Genomic DNA, 25,569 nt, shown 5'->3' on the forward strand with positions numbered 1-25,569 from the left:
GTCCATTTGAGTTACTTTGGTTCAAAAAGTGTTGCCCTATGACACACCATTTTGCCCAGTTGAAGGTTACAGACACAAGAGTTTTAGTAGTATATAGATATATCCCCAGAAAGCTTGCAGGTGCCTAAATCCATTACACTTATAAAGGCCATCATACTTGAATAAATTAAGTCTATAATGGTTTAATTACCTTGATTTTCTGTTCCATTTGTTTTGTCAGGCTCTATTTTCTGTTCAGTCTTGTGTCATGTTCATTACTATTGAAGGTTAATGTTATAGTGAGCAGCTCCAGATTTATTTAAGTGTATTAAAATGTATAGGTGGTTTTTTCAGCTAGGGAAAGATCAGAGAAAATGTGCGCAGTTAATTTTTGATACAGCATACACATTCATCCTGCTTATATTATTCCTATAATTTTGTAATGCAAATAAGCTGATTTTAATATTCAGGGTAGGTATTTTAGTTTGTTGAAGTAAACATGTCAGTATTGTAATGCTGTTTTTCTGCAGTAGATTAAGCACCACTGGATTCTGAATCTAGCTTGTTATATAGAATTCTTTGTCAGTAATACTGTAAGCTACATTATGACATTTGCTTTTTATGTGTGGCTTTGCAAATACTTGTCTGAATATATAACTAAAGTATGTATTAACATTTTTTCAGGCTTCACTCAAAAACAAACCTATTCACAAAATAATAAAAAAGAAAGCACCACCATGCAACAATGATTTTTGTCGGCTTGGGTGTGTCTGTTCTAGTTTGGCTCTTGAAAAACGTCAGCCAGTGCACTGCCGCAAACCAGATTGCATGTTTGGATGTACTTGCCTGAAAAGAAAAGTAGTCTTAGTTAAGCACAAAAAGATCCAGGAAAAGCCTTTGCATGGGAAGCATAGATTATATCATGAAAGAAACCAGGAACAACAAACAGATGTAACAGCAAAAGATGAGCAAGAAAAAATGAAACTAAAAGATAAGAAGAGGAAAAAGAAGGTTGAATATAGTAAGTATTGATAAGTTATTTAGCTTACTAAGCCGTTCAGTAGCTGTATCCTTTATTTTCTTTTTCCAGAGAGGTTGTGCTATTCCAGCAGACATCTGAATTATAGAACTGTTTGTTTTATTTGTAATAAATAGGCCAACTCAGAGCTAAGGCAGCCTTAGATAAAGAAGTGCAAGAAGTACAAACTTAACTGCCAGGAAGGATTCATCTCAGCAGCCAATCTATTAGTTCATGCAACTAAATATTTTAAGTCAAATTGAAATAACAGAATACAGGACAGCTATGTTGTTAGTATACTTCAATGTGATAGCAACATATGTACTGGAAGGGAAATATAAGAAAATCCCATATGAAGATCAGATTTGTTTATGTGGGATGAACCTTGTGGAACTGAAGCTCATTTTTTATATTGTGTATAATATTGCAGATAATGTAAGCATATCTGCATCTATCTTTCCATCCATGCATCCATACATCCATCCATTAATAGTTAAATTTCCAGGGCTTTCAGTTTCATTCTGTCTCCAATATCTTACGTCAGATAAGATGTAATCTTGTTATATTTGTTAAATATAGCAAATACTGGGTTTTTTTTGGCCTGTAGAGTATTGAGGTGACTGATGTGTATTAATATTTTTATTGTCTTATTTTTAGTAATTTTTGTGTTTGTATATTATTGGTCTTTGACCACAATACTAAGAAACTGAAACCCTAATGATGGTAAACTTAAGTGGACTGTTGGTTGAATTAGAATACTGAGAATGCCTGCAGAGAGGATTTGATTAAGTCATTTCCCAGAAAGTTTCAGTTTAACGATTTAAATCAAAATGTATTTGCTAGTCAAAGAAATTCTGTAATAATTATTTCTAGTAAAAGTGTATGCTTGTTTGATATAATCTGAATACTCTTTAGTGCTCTAAGATGTAGATTTCATTTTTAGAAGCTACACAGTGTGCAAAATGTTTCATTTCAAATATAAAACTTTGTGAAAATTCCCATTTTGAGTGTGAAATAGTTCATTTTGAGAATCTTGGAAAAGGTCTGAGCATAGAATAGCTCTGTTTCAAGTATGACAGTGTATCCTGAGTTCAAAACAGCAGTTTGAACTAAAAAATGTTTATGGTTGAAGTGGTTCAAGATGAAATATTTTGTATGCTTCCAAAATATGATATATAAAACAAATTATTTAGTTAGGTTTTGTTAATTAATTTTAATTAAAAAATGGATCAATCTTATTTCAAAGCAAGCAGATAATAGTTTTAAAGTTATGAAGAACTGAATTAGCTTCAGTACAATTAAAAATTAAAAATAGGCAATTTCAATAAAGTGAGCATAAGAAATTAAAAATATTAGTTCGGTGGTGAATTTCATTTTCATCGTTATCTTCATGTTTATTCAGAATATGGAAATAAATGCAAGGTTTGCCGCTTTACAGATCCCCGATTACTTCTTAATTTTAGATGAATTACTCAAAACTTTGTCAGTACAAGCATAAGAAGCTACTGTTGTTAAATTTTTATTTTTTTGTCAGTATACTTTTATTATATATTATTATTATTATTATTATTATTATTATTATTATTATTATTATTATTATTATTAACAATAAGAAATCTTGAGCATTTTTCTCAAGTCTTTAAGTAAATTCATATTAACCCTACAAGTGCTGAACAGTGTATCCAACCCAACTAAGGACTTCCACATCCTAGACAGGTATTGGCACAAGATAGAAATGACACTGGGTATACATTTAAAATAGAAAAGAAGCCTTAAGCCACAACTACTTACAAGATTGTTACAGTGGTTTCTACTTGCATTACAGGAGCAGATTGCCTAAAAGATATGCTTAGTTCTGAAGGTCCCAAGCACAGTGATTAACTCCCACCATTGGTGGTTTTGAGTCAGTCATCCTGTCCAGGAGGGTGATCTTCAGAGAATCCTGCAGGACCTAATCAACAGGGACGCCAGCCTATTGAGCTGGAATTCGAATCAACTATTTGTCTCAGAAGACCTGGTCTGGGAGGAGCCATGGCTTTCCCTCAACTTGGAAATGAGGGCAGTGTGACAAGTGTTAGAAGCTGTCATGCCACTGATAGAAAGGCACCACATTCTGATTTTGGTTTGACAGTCTCCTCACAAAAATGTACCTGAACAATCAGGGGAAGGGGAATGAGATGAAAGTGGCTGCAATGGAGGTGTCTCACCTGTTTCTCTGGGCAGAAAGACATCCTGCCTCCTTAGCGATGTTTAGAAGACATTCTGTGCCCCAGGCAGAGTAGACATTGCACTCAGGGGTGTTGTAGACAATCACAGATTTGTGGACATCCTTTGGGTTGACCTCTCTACAACAAGGGAGAACAGAACAGGAGGATGACCTGGTGATTCCTTCATTTCCATGATGTGAGGGAGAAGGGGCTGATGCTCTTGTTGCTCCTTGGCTGCATAAGCTACTATATGCATTCCCACTTTTCTCAGTTTTATCAAGAATGACGCACAAGGTAGCAAAGAAGGCGCAAGAGGAATAATCATTGCTTCGTTTTGACCCAGGAGACCTTGTCAGAGATGAGCATTGAGCATCTGGCATCTTCTAGAGCGGCCAGACTCCTATCCTGCATCCAGACCCAGGGTGGCTTCATATCACCACCTGCAACTTGAATAGGGGCAGCTCATAGAAGCAGTTGTTCCCAAAGCATTAATAGAGACCATCTTAGTGGCTAGGTGACCAAGCTTGATTCACATTTATAAGTTGACACAAAGAGCTTTTCTTTGTTGATGCAGGGGGAAGTTGTCTCCAACAGAAGCAGGACTTGCCCAACTCTTAGCTTTCCTTCAGGTGGACCTGGACAGCAGAGTGAAGGACAACACATTGTGGAGGCAGGCGATTACTCTTAGATCTGTATTTTGGGATGAGCAGAGGCACCTGATCCTTGTGAATCCTTATGTTAAAAGTATTCTTCGAGGGGCCAAATTAATTTTTCTTCCTGTTACCAATTGTTGGATTTTCCAGGATTTCTCTTTAGTGTTGAGAGCCCCAACAGTAGCTTCCTTTGGATCCAATAAGAATACTCCTATTAAAGATTTGTATATAACAACTTTACTATGACTGTTACATGACACTGACTTTATATGCTGTTATGAGAACTACAGAATTGAACAAGAATATAGCAGGGTAGAAAGTTGGTGCCTTTCTTTGCCTGTTCTTCTGGCCTTGCTGCTATTTTGGAGTGCAGCCCCTGGCATGCCACTCAAAAACCAAGTATGGTCCTAAGCTAAACCTGAAAAAACTTGTGCACCTATGTTTTTTCCCATCTTATCCCTCCTTTTCACACAAATACAAATTGCTTAAGGGTTTCTCTGCAGCATATGGTGCTTGGAATCAACTGTCCCTCTATATCAAAGTTTTGTTTAGGTTTACTATGCAAGAAGATAATTTACTAAAGATATTTGCTTCAGTACAGCAATACCTTCTGAAGCTGAAGAATAGTATATTGCAGTGTTTCTTAAAGTGTAGTCCTAGGACCCCTGGGGGTTGCCCAAGACCCTGTCAGGGGTCCATGAAATCAAAATTATTTGCCAGCCTATGTTGAAAAATAATACAATATTAAAATCCTATCAAACAATCATGAAAAGCGGTAGTGGCAGCAAATGCGTCAATTTTAATTTTTAATATGGTAAATATTGATAAATATAACCCATGCAAACAAAAGCTCTTTTGGGGTCCACCATAATTTTTAAAAGTGGGCAGGGGTCCTGAAAGAAAAAAGTTTAAGAAACACTGCTATATTTTAATGCTGCTACATATGCGACATTTATATGAGTGTTGAATGAAAAGTAATGCCTCCAGTGTGCTAAATCGCCAGCAGAAACTTACTGACAGGCTAGAAGCTCTGATGTGATCTTTAGCATCTATTCTTTCACTTCAGGTGGCAGGAAGTTGCTGTGAGAAAAGGCTGTATTGCTGTTCATGAAATGGAAGCCTGCAGGGAGTACTCAGTGTGCTTTAAACAATGAGTCATTATTTTTTTATTGCTGAAAGAGTCCCTCTGGTTGAAATTTATTGCCAAAAATAGGTTGTTTCTGGTGGTGACTATGTTGACATGAGTACAGGTGGTTTTCGCTTAACGACCACTCATTCAGTGACCATTCAGACTTGCAGTGGCGCTGAACAAGGGTTACTTATGACCGGTCCTTAAAGTTCTGGCCATTGCAGTGTCCCTGTGGTCACGTGATTGCAATCCAGGTACTTGGTGCCTGGCTCACAATTACAACATAGCAGCGTCACATGGTCACCATTTACAGCCTTCCTTGCAAACTTCCTACAAGCAAAATCAATGGGGAAGCTGGCAGGAGGTTGCAGATGGCAACCGTGTGATGTCCTCTTTTAATGATGGCACAGGATTCGCTTAACAACAGCAACTGGGAAGTGCCAGAGCTGTCAGAGCTAAGAGACCCAGTCATGTGACATGCTTTAGGATCACATCGCTTAGCTACAGAAATTTCAGTGCCAATTGCTGTTGTTAACCAAGGACTACCTGTATTGTGCGGCACTAAGATGGTGAATTGGGAAGAGTTGATTTGTGTGATCAAAAACAGAGTAGATAACCTATCATAGCAACCGACAAGTTTTGTGTGAGAAAGGTTGATGAACTGATTAAAGATAGTAGCCAGATCACTCAAAGGGAAATTACTGTCATGCTTGGCATTCCACAGGAATGTACAGGTGGACCAAGGCTTATACAAAATGGGTACCTTGCCTGCTTATGTCAGAGGTGAAAGTTTCAATTTTCTAGCAATTGTCACACTAAGAGAATGAAGCTATGGAATTTCTTCACAGTGTCATGACAGCTAACAAAATGTGGGGTCATTGGTCCATGAAATATCACAAATCTTCACTTGTGAAAAAAAAATTAGAAACCCAGGCTTTGGCAGGAAAACTTAGGTTATTGCTTTTTGGAATGCAGATGGTGTTAATCATGTGGATTTCCTTGAACCAGACACCACTATCAGTTCAAAGTGCTACATTGCAACACTTAAATTTTTGAAACAACAATTAAGCAGAGTTTGGGAGCACAAGACAGAATTTAGCTGTACCATGACTATGCTAATTCTCATATCTCACAAGCCACCAAAGAGGCAGTTGCAAAGTTGGCTTTCATCTTACCTCATCTGATAAACAGTTCAAACTTGGTGCCATGCAACTTCCACCTCTTTTCAAAATTGAAGAAATAACTTTGTAGGCACCTGTTTGATTCTGAAATGAAGAGACAGAAAGGACTGTGAAGACCTGGTTCAAAAAGCAAAACATGAAGTTCTTTAATGATGAGTTTAAAAAGCTTGTCTATTATTGGCAGAATTGTGTGGTGAATGGTGTGATTATGTGAAGAAGTAAATTCAAGTAACAAAAAAAGCTAATTTCAAGGATTATTTTCCTGTTTCTTTATTAAATTTTCCTTATTTATAGTTGTGGAGGTGGAGGCATTACTTTTCATTCAGTCCTCATAGTTGTCTTTCCCTGTGCTTGGACTGTTCATGAAGACTGCTCAACATTTCTTTGATTGCTTAAGTAAAACAGACTACCATTATAAATAAGTAATTGTTTTGCTGGGAGAAAAATCTTACTTATGTCTAGGCAGTATTTTGTGGTTATGGAGATTCTACATTGAAAAATAACTTCATTGTTTTCTTAGCTATTTGTGATACAGTGCCAGAAAAACCTGTTAAGAATTTTCCATTGTGGGTAAAAAAAGATGGAGAGATGGATCCAGAACCAATTTACATCCCAACACCATCAGCTGTTGAGGCAACAAAAACTGTGATGCCACTTATTCCAGAGATCTTACCAACTGATAATAAGCCTGCAGCAAGTGAAGTTAATTCAATGACCAGTGGAGTCAAGCCAGCACGAGTTTATACCCCTAGACCCAATCCAGTGGTAAGTAAAAGAAGTAAGGCTAAGGCTAAACCAGAAATACATATCTTTTTAGTAAAAACTACACATACATTACTAAAGAAATAAAAAGTCATCTTGTTTAAAAAAAAAAAAAAGAACCATGGTAGGAAAGAGGTATAATGAGGGTTGGAAATGCTATCTTTCTTTCAACTTCATGAAGGGGTGTTCTGTAAAGAATTTTCAAGAATCAAAAATATCTGGTCTTGTAGAACAACAATTTGAAACTGTTAAAGAATCTAGCAAATTTGGTTTTCCGGGGAATATAATTTTGAAGGCATAGTCATAGTAAAGAATGACTAACCCGTGAACCAGTATTCTGTTTGTTATCACAACTTGTTTTACCTTTATAGCATTATTCTCCAGTCATGGGAAAATGACTTTCTCATTGAAAGAGAATGTTCCACACCATGTCTGAATATTGGATTTTTCTGGCTGTATGGGTTTTCTGACAGTAGATATATTCATGATTACTCAGTCCAGTTTATTCATAGATGAAATTGCTAGAAACTAGATAAGAGTGTGATAGAAGTGCCAGCTTGAGAGGTCTTAAATAACAGTTGTCAGAGGATAGTGATCTCAACTAGATAATCCTCTGGTGGTTATTTAGTCTACGTGTTGTTTATCTCAGAAAATATATTTTACTGGAATGCACATCCATAAAGGACTGCAGCAGATTGGTTTGGGGAGGAAGATAAGGAGATAAATAGGAAGGAATGTTATGAACACCACTTGGAGCTCCTGAATGAAAGGTGGGATATAAATTGAATATATAGTGCATTCAGAAAGTATTCAGACCCCCTTCATTTTTTTCAATTTTGTTATGTTGCAGCCTGATACAACAATTGTTCAAATTCATTTTTTTCTCATTAATCTACACTCAGTACCCCATAATGACAAAGTGAAAACAGAATTTTAGAAATGTCTGTAAATTTATTAAAAAGGAAAAACTGAAATATCACATGTACTTAAGTATTCAGACCCTTTACTTAGTACTTTGTTGAAACACCTTTGGCAGCAATTACAGCCATGAGTCTTTTTCAGTATGATGCAACAAGCTTTGCACACCTGGATTGGGGGATTTTCTGCCATTCTTCTTTGCAAATCCTCTCAAGCTCAGTCAGGTTGGATGGATACCGTCGGCAGACAGCCATTTTCAGGTCTCTCCAGAGATGTTCAATAGGGTTCAAGTCAGGGCTCTGGCTGGGCCACTCTAGGACATTCACAGAGTTGTCCCTAAGCCATTCCTGTGTTGTCTTGGCTGCGTGCTTAGGATTGTCCTCATGTTGGAAGGTGAACCTTCGGCCCAGTCAGGTCCTGAGGGCTGTGGAACAGGTTTTCATTGAGGATATCTCTGTCCTTTGCTCCATTCAGCTTTCCCTAAACCCTGACCAGTCTCCCAGTCCCTGCTGCTGAAAAACACCCCCACAGCATGATGCTGCCACCACCATGCTTCACTGTTGGGATGGTATTGGGCAGGTGATGAGCGATACTTGGTTTCCTCCAGACATAACGTTTAGAATTGAGGCCAAACAGTTCAATCTTGGTTTCATCAGACCAGAGAATCTTGTTCCTCATAGTCTGAGAGTCCTTCAGGTGCTTTTTTGCAAACTCCAAGTGGGCTTTCATGTATTTTGCACTAAGGAGAGGCTTCCGTCTAGCCATTCTGCCATAAACCCCAGATTGGTGGAGGGCTGCAGTGATGGTTGTCCTTCTGGAACTTTGTCCCATCTCCACACAGGATCTCTGGAGCTCAGTCAGGGTGACCATCAGGTTCTTGGTCACCTCTCTTACTAAGGCTCTTCTCCCCCAATTGCTCAGTTTGGCCGGGCGACCAGCTCTTAGAAGAGTCCTGGTTACGCCAGACTTCTTCCATTTGAGAATTATGGAGGCCACTGTGCTCTTGGGAACCTTCAGTGCAGCAGAAATGTTTTTGTAGCCTTCCCCAGATCTGTGCCTTGCAATAATCCTGTCTCTGAGCTCGGTAGGCAGTTCCTTTGACCTCATGGCTTTTGCTCTGATACAGTATGCATTGTCAGCTGTGAGGCTTTCTATAGAGAGGTATGTGCCTTTCCAAATCATGTCCAATCAATTTAATTTACCACAGGCGGACTCCAATCAAGGTGTAGAAACAGCTCAGCAACAATCAAGAGAAATGGAAGGCACCTGAGCTAAATTTCAAGTGTTGTTGCAAAGGGTCTGAATACTTATGCCAATGTGATATTTCAGTTTTTCCTTTTTAATAAATGTACAGACATTTCTAAAATTCTGTTTTCACTTTGTCATTACGGGGTACTGAGTGTAGATTAATGAGAAAAAAAAATGAATTTGAACGATTGTAGTATCAGGCTGCAACATAACAAAAATGAAAAAAGTGGTCTGAATACTTTGTGAATGCACTGTAAATGACATCATATTCCTCTTGAACCGCATGTTATGCACATCTAAACTCCAAATTGCAGTTTGCTGAAATGTGCTGTTCAAGTATATAGTAGTATAATAAGGCATGTAATAGCAAGTTTTATTTAAAGCAGGGTTGTATAACCACAGCCACACATTTTTTGTTTTGGCTCCAGAGCCTGTCCCAAAGATGCCACTGAACTGTAAATTCTTAGGTGGAGTAATCACATTACTTCAAATTTCCTCTATTACTTTCCTTATAATTGACATTTAAATGAACTTAAAATGATGTGCGACTGTACTAAACAATACATTAACGTGAAATAAATTTTATTTGTCCTCACAGTGCCAACTTTTGGAATGCTGCCTCCACATGCTACTCAATAGTCAAATGCTTCTCTCAGCCTGAAGAGTTGTATGCTCCTAATATAGCGCATTACAGAGCTTCAATGTAGTACTTTAATCAAAGTCGTTGGGATTGAATTTTAGGAGTATGATAGTAAATTGCATTTTTGCAGTTGGAATTTAGGTAGGGGAAGAGATAGCCTCAATGGATATGTAAGTTGGTCAGTGTAAAAGAAAAAAGTGGCAATTTTAAAAATGTGGTTTAAGGAATTGGACTCTGAGGTACCACTTACATAAATGGAAATAAATGTGAATAAATAGATTCTTAGAAGCTAGCATTGGAGATCCACATAATAAAAGGGAAATGACTTCCGCATTGTTTAACTTGGCAACATGGTGAACAAAATAAATTGTTTATATTTATAACCAATATAAATATGCATGATCTTAACGTGCTTTTTAAAAATAAATGTTGTTTGGGAAATACAAATGTGAAAAATACCTTTATTTCAGAAAATGTTAAGATCAACAGTGATTCAAATGAAATGTGAATGTAGTAGGTAACCACCTTAAATATGTAAGTATATAAAGCTTGAGTCTCAATTTTGAGGGCCCTGCAGGTTCACTGTATATTGGAGTATATTGTGAGTATTTTCATAAAATGCTGCAGTGGAACGAGGTTTACAAATTTTTGTTTTTGCAGAAGAGCTAGTAAGACTGAAAATCAACAAAAATTATGCTTTAAAAGCTTGCGTATCATTTGGGAATGGAGCCACAAATACAAAAATGCCCCTTTAAATTCATAGTTTGTAGTTTTTGTGTGCAGTCCCAGGATAAAGAAGACACTAGGATTATTTTAGGAAATCTGTAGCTTGACTAGAAATTTGATGGGTGTTAATCTGCCCATTTCTATTCTCAATCATTTTGTTTTACTGTTCATTCTGAAGTATTCTTTGTTATGTAGTTTGTTTTCTCTTTAGGGTTTTTTTTTTTACCCTTTACGTTAAATAATTATTGCACTTCATAATTGCCTATAATCCAGAACAGTGCTTTCTTTGATAAATATACTGGCAGTTTGTGTAAGTGATTTCAGGTCTTTATGAAGAGTTACTAAATTTCTTATATCTCCAATAATAATCTATGTAGTTTTCCTTGGAGGATTTGTGATTATATAACTACTATATTGCTACATATTTTATTTGTAGTACAAAAAAAAAAAACAGGAAAAAAATACCTGGTTAAATTAAAATAAAGAACAATTTTAACCAACATAAACCCCACCCTGCATTGCTGGTCAGTGTCAGTAAATGTTATCCTCCCCCCATCCCATCCCCCTGCCCCCCACATTATTGGTCGGTGCCAGTGGCCATTCTCCTACTTGAGGGGCAACCACACAGCCCAAATGGAGAAAGTAATAGGGTGCCCTGGACCCCACCGATCACCCTGCACAGAGGATCCCTCCCGCGGAGTATGAGGAAGTATGAGTTGAAGTGCCCCTGTGGTTGTAAGTGTGGACGGGCTGCCAAGTGCCTGAATTTTGATCATGTGACTGCAGGGGTGCTGCAACAGCTGTAACTTTGGGGACTGAGCATAACTAATGAATGGTTGTTAAGCGATGACTACCTGTACAAAGAATTTGAGATGATGGAACAGGTCTGAGCAAGGAAGAGAAGTTTGGATATAAATGCAAGGAACAGAAGAGAAGAAAAAGTGAAACAGAAACTGAGTACAATGCTTTCTGCGGTCCTGATAAATTGCAAAGAAGTAGGCTGACCTGATTTCCAAAAATAAAAACATGGATATACGAATATTAAAAAATGCATACATGTATACAAATCTACAAGTCAATTTCCCCAAAAATTACCAGAAAAAAAAGGACACAAAGATGTTTAGAAGAGCTTCTCTAGAATGAAACAACTTTAAGTAGTTCCAAACATTCCTGTTCCCTGTTGTGCTTTTACACTCTGTGAAAAATTATTTCCAGGCCAAATTAATTTAATAAATGACTAACAATCAATTGACCACTCTCTCCATCATAAGGCTATCAGACCTGATCTGCAAAAATCCATTAGTTGTCAGCAAAGAGATACAGGAAACACTAACTTTGCTTCTTATTCTGGATTTCTGCAGACTAGTACTAATCAATCAGCCAGTAAAATGGATAATGGAATAGCTTCATTCCCATGTTCCCTTCCACCTTAAGGTACCCCGAGACTTGATGAGTAATGGAAAGACATCATTTCTTTGGCTACTTGTTCCCATACTGTTCTGCCTGTTCTACCTTGAGCCCTCCCATTAGTTCAAGGATGCCTTCCCCAAAATCAGGACTGTCCCTGTAAAACTGGAATTTAATCTTGGAAATAAGTTTCAGGCACTGATAGTGCCTTCTGTTGACAAAACCTAGTCATGGCAGCAGGTTATTGGGAATATTTTAATGACATTCCCAATGAAATCCATAGTGTGGGTAAAACAGGAAGGAACATAAAATGCAAACGTGAAGCACCATGAGAACGGGGCTCCTGCCATTCTCCAAATAGGGCGCCTGTACTCATGAGACCTGGGGAAGACCAGATGGTTTCCGAGGGATTGCAAGAACAGGTTGGGCAATAGGGAGAAAGAATGACACAAGCAGCTTGGAAAACGACACACCGATCACCCTGCACGGAGGATCCCTCCCACAGACTACAAGGAGAGGAGGAGAGCTGCCGGACGACCCGGTATACCTGTAATGTAGAAGAGTCCAGCTCTGCGATTTCCCTCCTCGTGCATCGCCTGCAGTTCCCGACACAGCCCTGACACTTCCGCTTCTGAGAGACAATAGCGGCGGCCAATCAGGCGGGCAGGCCGGATAAATGACCCTGGCGGGCTGTATCCGGCCCGTGGGCCATAGTTTGAGAACCCCTATGTTGGACTGAGAGAGACTATGAAGAATACAGATTGCTTTAATTTTTTGAGCAGTCATCTGTGAAGTCAAACAATTTGCTTTTTTTTCCTGTTGCAAGTGCTGCTGTGCACCTGTTTTTTTGTTTGTTTGTTTTTGTTTTAAGTCTCCCTGTTGATTTAAAGTTTAAAATAAGTAGGAGAGAGTGAGACACACCCTTGGAGCATGTACAGTGGGGCAAAAAAGTATTTAGTCAGCCACCGATTGTGCAAGTTCTCCCACTTAAAAAGATGAGAGAGGCCTGTAATTTTCATCATAGGTATACCTCAACTATGAGAGACAAAATGGGGGAAAAAATCCAGAAAATCACATTGTCTGATTTTTAAAGAATTTATTTGCAAATCATGGTGGAAAATAAGTATTTGGTCACCTACAAACAAGCAAGATATCTGGCTCTCGCAGACCTGTAACTACTTCTTTAAGAGGCTCCTCTGTCCTCCACTCGTTACCTGTAGTAATGGCACCTGTTTGACCTTGTTATCAGTATAAAAGACACCTGTCCACAACCTCAAACAGTCACACTCCAAACTCCACTATGGCCAAGACAAAAGAGCTGGCGAAGGACACCAAAAACAAAATTGTAGACCTGCACCAGGCTGAGAAGACTGAATCTGCAATAGGCAAGCAGCTTGGTGTGAAGAAATCAACTGTGGGAGCAATAATTAGAAAATGGAAGACATACAAGACCACTGATAATCTCCCTTGATCTGGGGCTCCATGCAAGATCTCACCCCGTGGGGTCAAAATGATCACAAGAACGGTGAGCAAAAATCCCAGAACCACATGGGGGGACCTAGTGAATGATCTGCAGAGAGCTGGGACCAAAGTAACAAAGGCTACCATCAGTAACACACTACGCCGCCAGGGACTCAAATCCTGCAGTGCCAGATGTGTCCCCCTGCTTAAGCCAGTACATGTCTGGGCCCGTCTGAAGTTTGCTGGAGAGCATTTGGATGATCCAGAAGAGGATTGGGAGAATGTCATATGGTCAGATGAAACCAAAGTAGAACGTTTTGGTCTAAACTCATTGTGTTTGGAGGAGAGAGAATGCTGAGTTGCATCCAAAGAACATCATACCTACTGTGAAGCATGGGGGTGGAAACATCATGCTTTAGGGCTGTTTTTCTGCAAACGGACCAGGACAACTGATCCGTGTAAAGGAAAGAATGAATGGGGCCATGTATCGTGAGATTTTGAGTGAATACCTCCTTCCATCAGCAAGGGCATTGAAGATGAAACGTGGCTGGGTCTTTCAGCATGACAATGATCCCAAACACACCGCGCGGGCAACGAAGGAGTGGCTTCGTAAGAAGCATTTCAAGGTCCTGGAGTGGCCTAGCCAGTCTCCGGATCTCAACCCCATGGAAAACCTTTGGAGGGAGTTGAAAGTCCGTGTTGCCCAGCGACAGCCCCAAAACATCACTGCTCTAGAGGAGATTTGCACGGAGGAATGGGCCAAAATACCAGCAACAGTGTGTGAAAATCTTGTGAAGACTTACAGAAAACGTTTGACCTCTGTCATTGCCAACAAAGGATATATAACAAAGTATTGAGATGAACTTTTGATATTGACCAAATACTTATTTTCCACCATGATTTGCAAATAAATTCTTTAAAAATCAGACAATGTGATTTTCTGGATTTCCCCCCATTTTGTCTCTCATAGTTGAGGTATACCTATGATGAAAATTACAGGCCTCTCTCATCTTTTTAAGTGGGAGAACTTGCACAATTGGTGGCTGACTAAATACTTTTTTGCCCCACTGTAGTTACAGATGATAAATGTTTTTTTTCTTTTCTCACAAAACTGTTGTTTTACATGTGACAAATGGTTGGGTTTTTCCCAAATCACTTTAAGAAGCTTCTCTAAAATGTATTCACCTATCATACCCAGTCAGGTTTTACAAATGTATATACCCAAATTGATTCCTTTTTTATTAATACTTAATCCACTCATTTTCCCCTCATCCAGCCAAGTTTGTTTGTTTCTTTAGAACATTTATATAGCCTCTGAACCCAAACATGACTCTGGGCAGTATACAAAATCATTAAACAAAAATATGAAAGAAGAATAGTACATACCAGTAAAGTAAACTAAAACAATTAAAATCACGACTAAAATATTTTATATCTCATATAAACTCATCCTGACCCAAGTGCCCAGGGAAAGAGCCAGATCTTAATTGCCCTTCTGGAAGCCTGTGGGGTTGAGGCCAACCATATATCAGTGGTTAGGGAAGATAATTCCAAAGGGCAGGGGCTGTCACTGAGAAGGCATGCTTCCTGGGTCCACAAGTGACACTGTTTCCAAGAAGGGACCAGGTGTGTGCTTTCTTTGTTGAGGTATGTGGGATGGGCAGATATCTTTGGGAGAGAACAGTCCCACAAATAATCCATTCTTCTGCCATGTGGGACTTTTAATAGCCAGCACTTTGAATTGCACCTGGAAGCATATAGGAGCCAGTGCAACTTTCAGAGTAGAAGTGTTACATGGATGTAATGAGGAATTCCCATAGCTACCTGTGCTGCTACATTCTAGACCAATTGATTACTCAGTTGAATCCCTTCTACACATATTGTCTTTCTTGCTGGATGCACTCTCTCAGACATAATCACATATCCCATCTTTTAAACATATGTCTCATTTCTCCCAGCTGCACCATTACCCTACCAAACTTCTCTCCAGTAGCTCTGTTCCTTCCATCTTTATTTCCTCTAGCTTACCAGGGGCTGATGAAGAGGGTTTTCCCCCCCTCATTCAAATTATTTTTTTTCAGGGTAGCTAGGTGTGTAACAAACTGCAGTGCTGGCACTCACATACACAAGCTTTTTTAAAAGGGGCATTAAAAGAAAATGGCTGAAGTACTATTTATTGATGCTGTTTCATGGCTCAACTTTGGGCAATCAGACTGGCTTCATTTTCTTGCTCAGTTGGAAACACTTCTAATAAACATTAGATACATTTTGAAAGAAGCTGCTTCCTTTTTATAGTTATAGAGAAAATGCAAAAGGTACTTAAATGTTCAAATGATAGAAATGTGACTTTCACTGACATTCATTTAACTAAAAACCTCATTTTGGGTGGTTTATAGATTCGAGAGGAAGATAAGGGCCCTGTTTATCTATATTTTGAAAGTATGATGACTTGTGCTCGTGTGCGAATATATGAACGGAAAGTACGGGAAAAAGGTCAACAGGAAAAGTGTCCCTGGAATTGTGAAAAACATATTGAAAAGGTAAAATATTATTTGCTACTATATAATGTATCTCTTTAAGAAAAGTGATAAACCGTAGTTTATTGGGTCAATGTTAAACTAGCTAGTACAGGTAGTTCTCGCTTAACAACTGTTCATTTAACAATAGTCTGGAGTTATGACAGCCTTAGGAAAAGTGCTTTACGGCTCCCACAGTCCCGTGATTGCAGCTTCTTACAACAGTTGTTAAGCAAATCACTACTGTCGTTAAGCAAGTCATGTGGTCATTAAGTGAATCACGTGGTCGTTAAGCAAATTCTGGCAAAAATGTCCATGGGGGAGCTGGATTGATTTAATGACTATGTGATTTGCTTAACAACCATGTGGTTCACTTAACGACCATCATAAAAAGGTGATAAAGTCAGCTCTGATTCATTTAATGACCAAATTGCTTAGCAGCCTAAATTCTGGTCCCTATTGTGGTCAGATAGTGAGGACTGCCTGTACTGTAATGGGACATGTTTGGTAACAACCAAACCAGATATGAAGCTAAACCTAGGGAAAAGAACCAAGATACTGTCATGAACCACAATTCAGAGTCTGACTCTGACAGTGTTGCTCCAGCTGAGCCTTTGGAATGTCAGCCTCAGGAATCATCTGAGGCTGATCAGCTACAGGCATCTCCTGATCAGCCGGAGTAATCAGATGATGAGGCATGACCCCCAAGCTCCAGATCCAGGCACACAGAGGCGAGCAGAGTAGCATCAATCAGTGAGACTCCTCACAAGGCAAAGGAAAAGGCCTGAATAATTGTAGCCAGTTGCCAGCAGAGAGATTTGTGTAGCTTGCTTTGCCTTCACTCTCTTGGAAACAACTGTTTGGGAATCTAGCTTGTGTCTTGTGTTCCTGTGTATCCTGTTCTTGAATTCCTGACTTCTGAACTGGCTGACTACCCGATTTGGCTTCATGACTTTTGGCAATGTAACTAGACTACTCTTTTGCTACTTGGACTCCAGATGGTACTTGCTTTGCTAAGTCTTTGATTTACAACTTCTCTGCTGTTATCTGCTTCTGCTGTTTGGCAACTGTTAGCTGACTGCTACCTTGAAACAGAACAGATACTACCAAACTAAATTGTTAATGTGCTTCACTGCTGGCCAAATCAGTAATTATTTGTTCTGTGTTTGGAGCCTCTGGAATACTGTTGGGAATCGGGTTGTAGTTCAGCCTCCCCCTCCCTTTCAAAAAGCATAGATGAGATCCTTGGAAGGCAGTACTATACAGTGTTGCTGGAGGGTCATAGAGTTACCTTATTAACTCTACTTGTTAAAAGAAGTTTCACTGAGGATGATTTCATTTTGGATTTGCTTTTTATTCTTGGAGTAGAATCCTAACATCTCCAGGAAAGTTGGGAAATTACTTTCATCTGACATTGCTTTAAACAGGAAGATACATTCCTAAACATAATATAAATTATATTTTCTCATAAACATACTTTTAATGTTTTCAGTGTTGTTTTCTGTTTTCTGTTATGTCTCACTTGTCACTGATCACAGTAAGAGGTAAGGTACACACACACACAGACACATTTAGTAGTATGTAGAATTTTATGCACAGTGGTTTTACAATCTAGTTAATTAATACCTTGATTTTTTTGTGTGTTTTACCATTTGTATTTATAGTGTGTAGCCATCTGAACCATTTTATTTATTTTTATTGATTTTCTACTACTGTTTTTTACTCAGAAAGCTTATGTTACTAATTAGATAGTTGAAGAGAGATTGAAGAAACTTGGTTATGTTTAGCCTTGTGAGAAGATAACTAAGAGTAAATATGATGGTACTCTTCAGTTACCTGAAAGGATGTCACACTAAAAAGATCAGGATCTGTTTTGTCTTGTTCCAGAAGGCAAGACATGAAATAATGGATTCAAATTGCAGGAAGCAAAATGTTAGAAAGGCATCCCTTCACTGGATGAGTTCAAGAGAAGCTAGACAGCCATGTTTCTGGGATGTTTTAATTTGGATTCCTCTGCTGTGTAGGAGATTGGACTCAGTGGCCTAAATGGCCACTGCCAAATTCCATGATTCTGGAAAACAAATATTTTCCAGTTTTAAATTAACGTAAGGCATATTTTCTTTCTCGAAATAACAAAACGAAAATCTTGCCAGTGAGATTTGCCCTTGTGGGCTTCTTTAATTTCCCAGTATTTTTCAGTGCTTCAGAACATGTGTGGGCAAAGCTAGCTCTCTTCTGTAACTCTTAAGATTAGCTGTACCTTTTCTCAGGATTTTGTAGCATCTTAGGTAATCTTAGCTGATCTCAGAAAACTAAGCTGAGTTAGATCTGGTGAGTACTTGAATGGGACTCTACCGGGACATATCAGAGCTGTAGATTAGAATGGGAAACTGAAAAAACATTCTGGAAAAAACATTCAGTGGCATATGATTTCAGTGTTATTACCACCACCACCACCAAGAGCATGGAAATGTTCCTGAAATCACAAAGAATCAAGCTTAACTCAAAAGAGACTGTTTTACATGAATAGATATGTAAGACTAATTCAGTTTTTAGTCCTTTTTCTTTTCCTTTTTATGTAATACTTTCTGGCCGTGATCCCATTTAATTGCAAGTATCCCTCCTGGGTTTATTAGCCATCCCTGTGATGGAATGTATCTATGAGGCAAGGGAGTGATGTGATGTATAGCAGTAGAGAGCAAGGTTCTCAGGAAGGAGGGGGTGAATTCCAGGAAGGGCAGAGAGACAAGAGACAACACAGTCTGGGGCAGGAGCGGGGGAAGTGTAAATGATTTAGAATGGCCACTCCCTAGAATCCCAGGGTATATCCACTAGTTGCAATAGTAGAGATTTAGTCTGGCAAGATTCTGCCTATATGGTGTAAGCAATTAAAGAACTGAATTTGGATGAACTGTTTCCCTGTTGTTCTTGGATTGGGCCTGACAATGCCTGAAAGATGGGGCTGTGTCAATAGAGAAAAGGTTATGCCTACAGTCCTTGTGAAAATCAGGTGAATATTTGGTTCTATGTGAACAGTGACAATACAGGTAGTTCTTGTTTATCGACCACTTGTTTAGCAACCATTCAAAGTTGTGGTGGTGCTGAACAAGGGGTACTGTGATGGAATGTTGTTATGAAGGCCACGCTCAGGGAGATAAGCGTTTCCTTAGCCCCCAATAGGAGCGTGGGAAGTTTAAGAAGATGAGACTGGCACCACCCTAAGGAATTCACAGTGTTGTGGCTTGCTGGCTTGGGAACTTAGGTTCAGTCTGGAGAGATTTCTGTCTTGAGGTGGAAGCTAATAAACGCAACAGAACTATATTTGCACTGTCTCATGGAGTTCTTTGGGCTGAACCTGACAGGTACTTAAAACAAGTCCTCAAAGTTCCAGCCACTGCACTGGGAAGGCCCAGGGAAGGAAGGTGCCGGCATGGTGGTGCGCAGGAAGGCAGGGAGGAGCAATTTGTGACTTTCCCTGCCAGCTTCCCCATTGACTTTGCTTGTGGGAAGCCAGCAGGGAAAATCACAAATGGCAATTATGTGACCGCAGGACACTGCAACTGTTTTAAGTGCAAGCTGGTTGCCAAGAGCCCAAATTGTGATCACATGACTGTGGGGGCATAATGTTGTGGCTGACATTACTTGGGAACTGGGGTTTCAGTCTGGGAAGATTCTTGCTAGAGGTTATAGCTAATAAACATTGCTGGACTGAATTTACATGGTCTCTTGGAGTTCCTTGGGCTAGGCCTGACATCAATCTTCCCAGACTCAAACCCCAGTTCCCAAGTAATGCCAGCCACAACATTGTGAATTCCTCAGGGAGGTGCCAGTCTCATCCTCTTATCTCTCCCTCGCGCCTCAGGAGATGAAAGAAAATGTTTTGCTCCCTGAGTCTGGCCTTCATAATTCCATTCCATCACACATGCCCTCCTTCCCTGGGCCTCCCTATGCTCACACATACCTGCACCACCCCCTTCCCCCAACTCACGCAGGGCCTGTGCTGGGCTTCCCAGGGCTTCCCCCACCCCCTGCTACACTCCCACATTCCTTACCTGGGACTCCCACCACTTCCCGCTTAATGACCCATGCATCTTGAGGTTAGGACAACAACTAGGACTGTGCTTTATGTGATGATGTGCTTTACGAGTGCTTAGCAACTGCGATCCTAGTCCCAATTGCCTTCGTAACTCGAGGACTACCTCTGTATCCAAATACTATGTGACATGTAATTTATAAATCAGAAAAAACACTTGTTTCTAAGTTTGCCATATATGAATCATTCTAACTTGGGAATGAACAAAAGGCATGTCTCATTTTGGAGTGTTGGGATTTAAACTTTCATTTCAGATAAGTATTTTGGGAAACAAGATACCCAAGTTATAACCAGATTTTGATATATATTTATATGTTCATATAGATATACATATTTATTTTTCTTTCTTTTTTATGTATCGCTTCCAGGAGCATGATGCTGAACCCCAGCCCCTGAAAATTGAAGAGGATAAAGACCCTGGAGGTAAAATTAAAACTCAGTCTTGGTCGTTATGTTCTCAAATTGTGGGTCAGTTCAGTCACATAGAATGTATAGAAACTGCAGAAAGACAGATGACAATGAAATAAGGCAATGCCTAATTTTTGCAATCTAAACAAAATTGAATATTTTCTTGAAGAAGCAGGCTGACCTAGACTGAGGCAATGTAGAGTATGGAAAAGACCTAGACCCAGAAATGGTGAATTATTTGTTATTATTTTATTATAACATTCCTGCATCACTCTGGATTGTTCTGTGGATAGTTCAGAAATAAAAGGAAAAACTATGAATTATTTAAAAAACGAAGTGTAAATATATAATGTTAATAATTGCAAGGAATTGCATAGTGAATCTCCCACAATTCTAAGGATTGCTAAATAACATATGGAAAAGAATTATTTTTTTAAAAAAATGGATGGCAATCTATAAATTTTAAAAACAATACCTTTGGTTATTTTTTAAAAGTTTAGAGTGCAGCAATAAAATTTGGCAGTTTTTAGTAGAATATTGGTTGATGTTCTTGAGAAGCACCATTTTATAAAAGCATATTCATAGTAGGTATGTAGGGTGAGAAGTAAAATTTAAATGTGTAAAATTATCTCATGGCAACTACTTTTTTAAATACATAATTGCTAAATTGCTTAATTCATAAAATGATTTACTTAGCATATTACACTACTATGAAAGTAAATGATCATAGATAGGAATTGATTCAAATGTGTTCACTTCAGCAGCACATATACTAAAACTGGAACAATACATAAAGATTAGCATGGCTCTTTAACAAAGATAACACAAATAATTGGTGCATTTTTAAAAATAATTTTTATTGAAAATTTTAATAACAGTAGTAAAAGGCAATATAAGCTAAAGTCAAAAAGCAAAATAAAAATAGAGAGTAGAAAGTGCAAAATAAGAAAGGAAGGAAGAAATAAGAAAAGGAGAAAAGAAATATTTAAAGAAACTGACTTCTGATCTTCATCACAAGAAATAGAAACAAACTCAGTAATTTTTCACCCTCAGATTAAATGCAAATATCTCTTCTTCCCATAACCCATCCCTTATTCATATGCAGATCCATAAATCATTAACATTTCAGTCCTGTTTTCAGCAAAAAGTCCATAAAGGGTTTCCAGAGCTTTATAGAAACATGCCTTGTTTCTACATGCCTTGATCAAACAAACCAACTTTGTACTCCTTCCTTTTGCCTCTTAACAGTCTTGGTCTTTAGTTCATTCAGATGTCGCAGGATTTGATCTCTCTTCAAGTTTTCTTTTTCCCATCTCAAAGGTTTCTTTGACTTTTGTAAATCCAGTAAGGAGTCATTATCCAGGTGATCTTAGCTTATCACTTGTATTTCCACTTTAACTGTCATCACTGAGCTATAATCCACAATTTTTAAATTTTCCAGTATTTCAACAATTTCTTTATGTTCTAATATTTCTGCATCAGGGGATTCTTATTTCAGCTCTTTATCCTGTAGAACTTCCAAAATATTCTCTTTCACATCTGTCATTTCTTCTTTAACATCTTTTGGAAATAGTCTATCCATAAAAACAGACTTCATTGCTGACTTTATAGCTGCTACTTTCTTTTCTTTTTTTATAAGAACTTAAGTTATAAAAAGCATAAAGATAAAAGCAAACAAGAACTAATGGTCGAGAAGAAAAGTAGAGAGAAAGAAAGTTAGAGAAAGAATACAAAAGTGGTGGAAAGTAAAGAAAAGAAAAAAAGAAATACAAATAGAATAACTTCTGGCCTCTTATATAGCAGATATAGATAAATCATATATTTAGTATAATCTGTTAATTTAACTAATCATCAAATCTATATATCATAATTTCATTTTTTTTTATCTCCTGCAAAAAGTCCAAAAGAGGCTTCCAATTGGAATTAGTTAATCAAGAGTTTTTTCTCTAAGCAAAGCTGTCAATTTTGCCATCTTGGCTAAATCCATTAACTTCACCATCCATTCTTCCATTGTAGGTAATATCGAGTCTTTCCACCTTTCAGCATATAAAAGTCTAGCTGTAGTTATCATATATAAAAACAAAGATCCATGAGCTTTGTCAAATTGTTTATCCACCAGTCCCAAAAGGAAAGTCTCTGGTGTTGATTGTATATTAACCTTCAGAATCTTGGATTAATATATGAATTTGAGTCCAACATTTTTTAGCTTTATTACATGTCCACCAAAGATGGTAAAAAGTTCCTTCTTGTTCACATCTCCAACATTTAGTTGAAACTCCTTTATACATTTTTGATCATCTTTCTGGTGACAAATACTATCTATACATCATTTTATAGAGATTCTCCTTCAAGTTATAACAGTATAAATTTTAACCCTTTTATCCACATATTTTTCCATTGTTCCATTTGTATATTCAAAATTTTAGCCCATTTTATCATACAGTCTTTAACTTGTTCATCTTCTGTTTCAAATCTCAACAAAAGCTTATACATTTTAGCAATAAGATATTCATCATTAGTACACAATTCAATTTCAAGAACAGTTTTGTTTTGTTCATAACTGTATGTCTTTTTATCAACTTTAAATTTTTCTCCAAGATGTACATATGAAAACCAGTGAGATGAATGTCCTTGTGATGTCAAATCCTCTCTTGATTTTATTTTAAGTACAATTTGATATTGGGCAAGGCTAGACCTCCATCTTGGAACACCTTATATTTAACTCGTGTTTTTTTACCTTGCCAGATAAGTTTAGTTATAACCTTCTGTCATTGCTTAAATGGTAAATCAGTAGTCACAATCGGTATTGTCTGAAATGAAAATAGCATCCTAGGTAAGACATTCATTTTTATCACAGAGATTCTTCCCAACAATGATAGTTGTAATTTCTCTCATCTTAACATATCTTTCTTAATTTCATTCCATGTCTTAACATAATTATTCTGGAACAACATGCAATTCATATTTGTCAGATTAACACCCAAATATTTTACCTTTTTTTGAATCTTAAAACCTGTTTTATTCATCAATTCTGCTTAGTCTTGTATCTTCATGTTTTTTGTTAACATCTTTGTCTTTTGTTTGTTAACCTTAAATCCAGCTAGTGCACCAAATTCTTTTAATTTTCTCTAGTATTTCTATCCCTTTCGGAGGATCTTCTAATAGTAGCACCAGATCATCTGCAAAAGCTCTCAATTTATATGTCTCTTCTTGATTTTTACTCTCATTATCCCCTCATCTTGTCTTATACAGTGATACCTCTAGTTACGAACGCCCTTCCTTACGAATTTTTCGAGATACGACCAGCTCCGGCCCCAAAAATTTACCTCGACTTACGAACTCGCCTCGACTTACGAACCGGATCCGCGGCCATTTTCCACCCATTCCATGTGGTCTGCGGCCATTTTTCCGCCCGTGCCATGTGGTCCGCGGCCACTTTCCGCCCATTCCACGTGGTCCGCGGCCATTTTTCCGCCCGTTCCACGTGGTCTGCGGCCGTTTTTCCGCCCTGCTGCGTGGTCTGCGGCCATTTTTCTGCCCCTGACGCGTGGTCTGCGGACGCCGGAACGGATTAATGGTAATTACATTGAACCTTATGGGAAAATTTGCCTCGTGTTGCGACCAATTCGAGTTGCAACCAGAGTCACGGAACAGATTAAATTCGTAACTTGAGGTTCCACTGTATCTCTATTTAAAACTTCCAAGACCAAGATAAACAAGAGTGAGAATAGTGGACATCCCTGTCTTGTACCTTTTTAAATTTCATATGGTTTCGTTAAATATCCATTGATGATAATTTGTGCTTTCTGTGAGAGAGAGATTAAAAAAAAAAATTAACTGATGTTATAAAATTCTCACCAAAGTCCATATCTTCTAAAACTTTAAACAGGAAAGTCCAATTAAGACTTTCAGAAGCTTTCTCCGCATCCAAAAGATCAGTGTCGCTTGTTTTTCATTGTGCTGTTCTAGATATTCCATAATGTCCAATACTGTTCTAACATTATCTTTTAATAGTGTCTTAGGCAAAAATCTACATTGATCTTCATGAACAAAGTCTTGTAAAATTATTTTTAGTCTGTTTGCCAAAATCGTTATAAATAACTTATAGTCATTATTTAGTAATGATATCGGTCTGTAATTTTGGTTAAGTTTAAGTCCTGTCCCTCTTTGGGTATTAAAGTAATATTAGCTTCTTTCCAAGACTGTAGAATAGAATTTATTGTATTTTGAAGTAGCTGTAAAATTTTATCCTCAAAACATTTATAATAAGACTCTGGTAATCCATCTGGCCCAATGCTTTTCTTAGTTTGATCTTTTTTATAGCTTCCAAGAATTCCATTATTGTTATAGGTCCATTCGTTATTTGTCTTTGTATATCTGTAAGTTGTGGTAAGTTTAACAATTTTAGCTAAGATATTTATCTGGAAAAAATAGATAATTGTCTTTTATACAAATTAGAATAATACTGATGAAAAGCTTTTTGTATAGCCAAATTATCTGTTGAAACCATATTTCCCTCTTGGAGTTTCAATATCATCCTCTTTTCTTTCTCTTTCTTTAACTTATAGGCTAACCACTTTCCTGGTTTGTTTGCAAATTCAAAATTCCTTTGTTTTACATAATTCATTTTGGTTTCCATTTCTCTTACTGTCAACATAGACAGCTATTGATGTAATTTAATTTGATGTAAAATATTTGTCTTTGTTGGCAATGTCTTTAATCTTATTTTCTCTTAATCTCCTGTAAAATAGCTTGTGTCTTTGTGCTTTTTTTTCAGTTCAGTATTGTATTGAATAAAGTAACATCTAATAAAAGTTTTACTTGTATCCCAAACTGTTTTTAAATCCGTGGCTTTATTTAGATTATTCTCAAAAAAATTCTGTTAATTTTTTCTTACAGTCTTTCACTATCCAGTCTTTTTGTAGTAACATCTCATTTAATCTCCATCTGAAGGTAGTAGGTTTCTTTTTAAGACTTAAAGTTACTGGGTTATGATCAGAAAAAAACTTTTGGTAAAATCTCAATTTTAGTAGTCTTGTTAGCCAAGTTTTTCAAAGTCTATATCATATCTATTCTTGAAAATGATCTATGTCTTTCAGAAAAATAGGTGTATTCTCTAGAATTACCACTTTTTGTCTCCAGATATCCACTAAAGTTAAATTATCCATCAAGTCAAAAAAGGTCTTCAGTAATCTACCTTGAGTAATTTTAATTTTCTTCGCA

At 37.7% G+C, this 25,569-nt stretch overlaps 1 protein-coding gene and 1 non-coding gene across 7 annotated transcripts in view; both read left to right on the plus strand.

The window, feature by feature from the left end:
• The window catches only part of MGA (MAX dimerization protein MGA), a 97,020-nt gene that overhangs the window by 27,104 nt on the left and 44,347 nt on the right, over nt 1-25,569 (plus strand). For all 6 annotated transcript variants that reach the window (XM_088145486.1, XM_088145489.1, XM_088145490.1 and 3 more), the window contains 4 exons: nt 664-1,000; nt 6,688-6,932; nt 15,726-15,869; nt 20,307-20,361. In XM_088145486.1, the coding sequence (XP_088001612.1) occupies nt 664-1,000; nt 6,688-6,932; nt 15,726-15,869; nt 20,307-20,361 (781 nt within the window). The remainder of the gene's footprint in view (nt 1-663; nt 1,001-6,687; nt 6,933-15,725; nt 15,870-20,306; nt 20,362-25,569) is intronic.
• On the plus strand, nt 21,095-21,201 carry LOC112542222 (U6 spliceosomal RNA). The gene has a single exon (XR_003086048.1). It is a non-coding gene; the product is annotated as a U6 spliceosomal RNA (small nuclear RNA).

The sequence above is a fragment of the Python bivittatus genome, unplaced genomic scaffold (assembly GCF_059951505.1).
Source record: "Python bivittatus isolate LINGU-HERP-01145 unplaced genomic scaffold, Pbiv_v1 ctg000480_np1212, whole genome shotgun sequence".
Lineage (NCBI taxonomy): Eukaryota > Metazoa > Chordata > Lepidosauria > Squamata > Pythonidae > Python > Python bivittatus.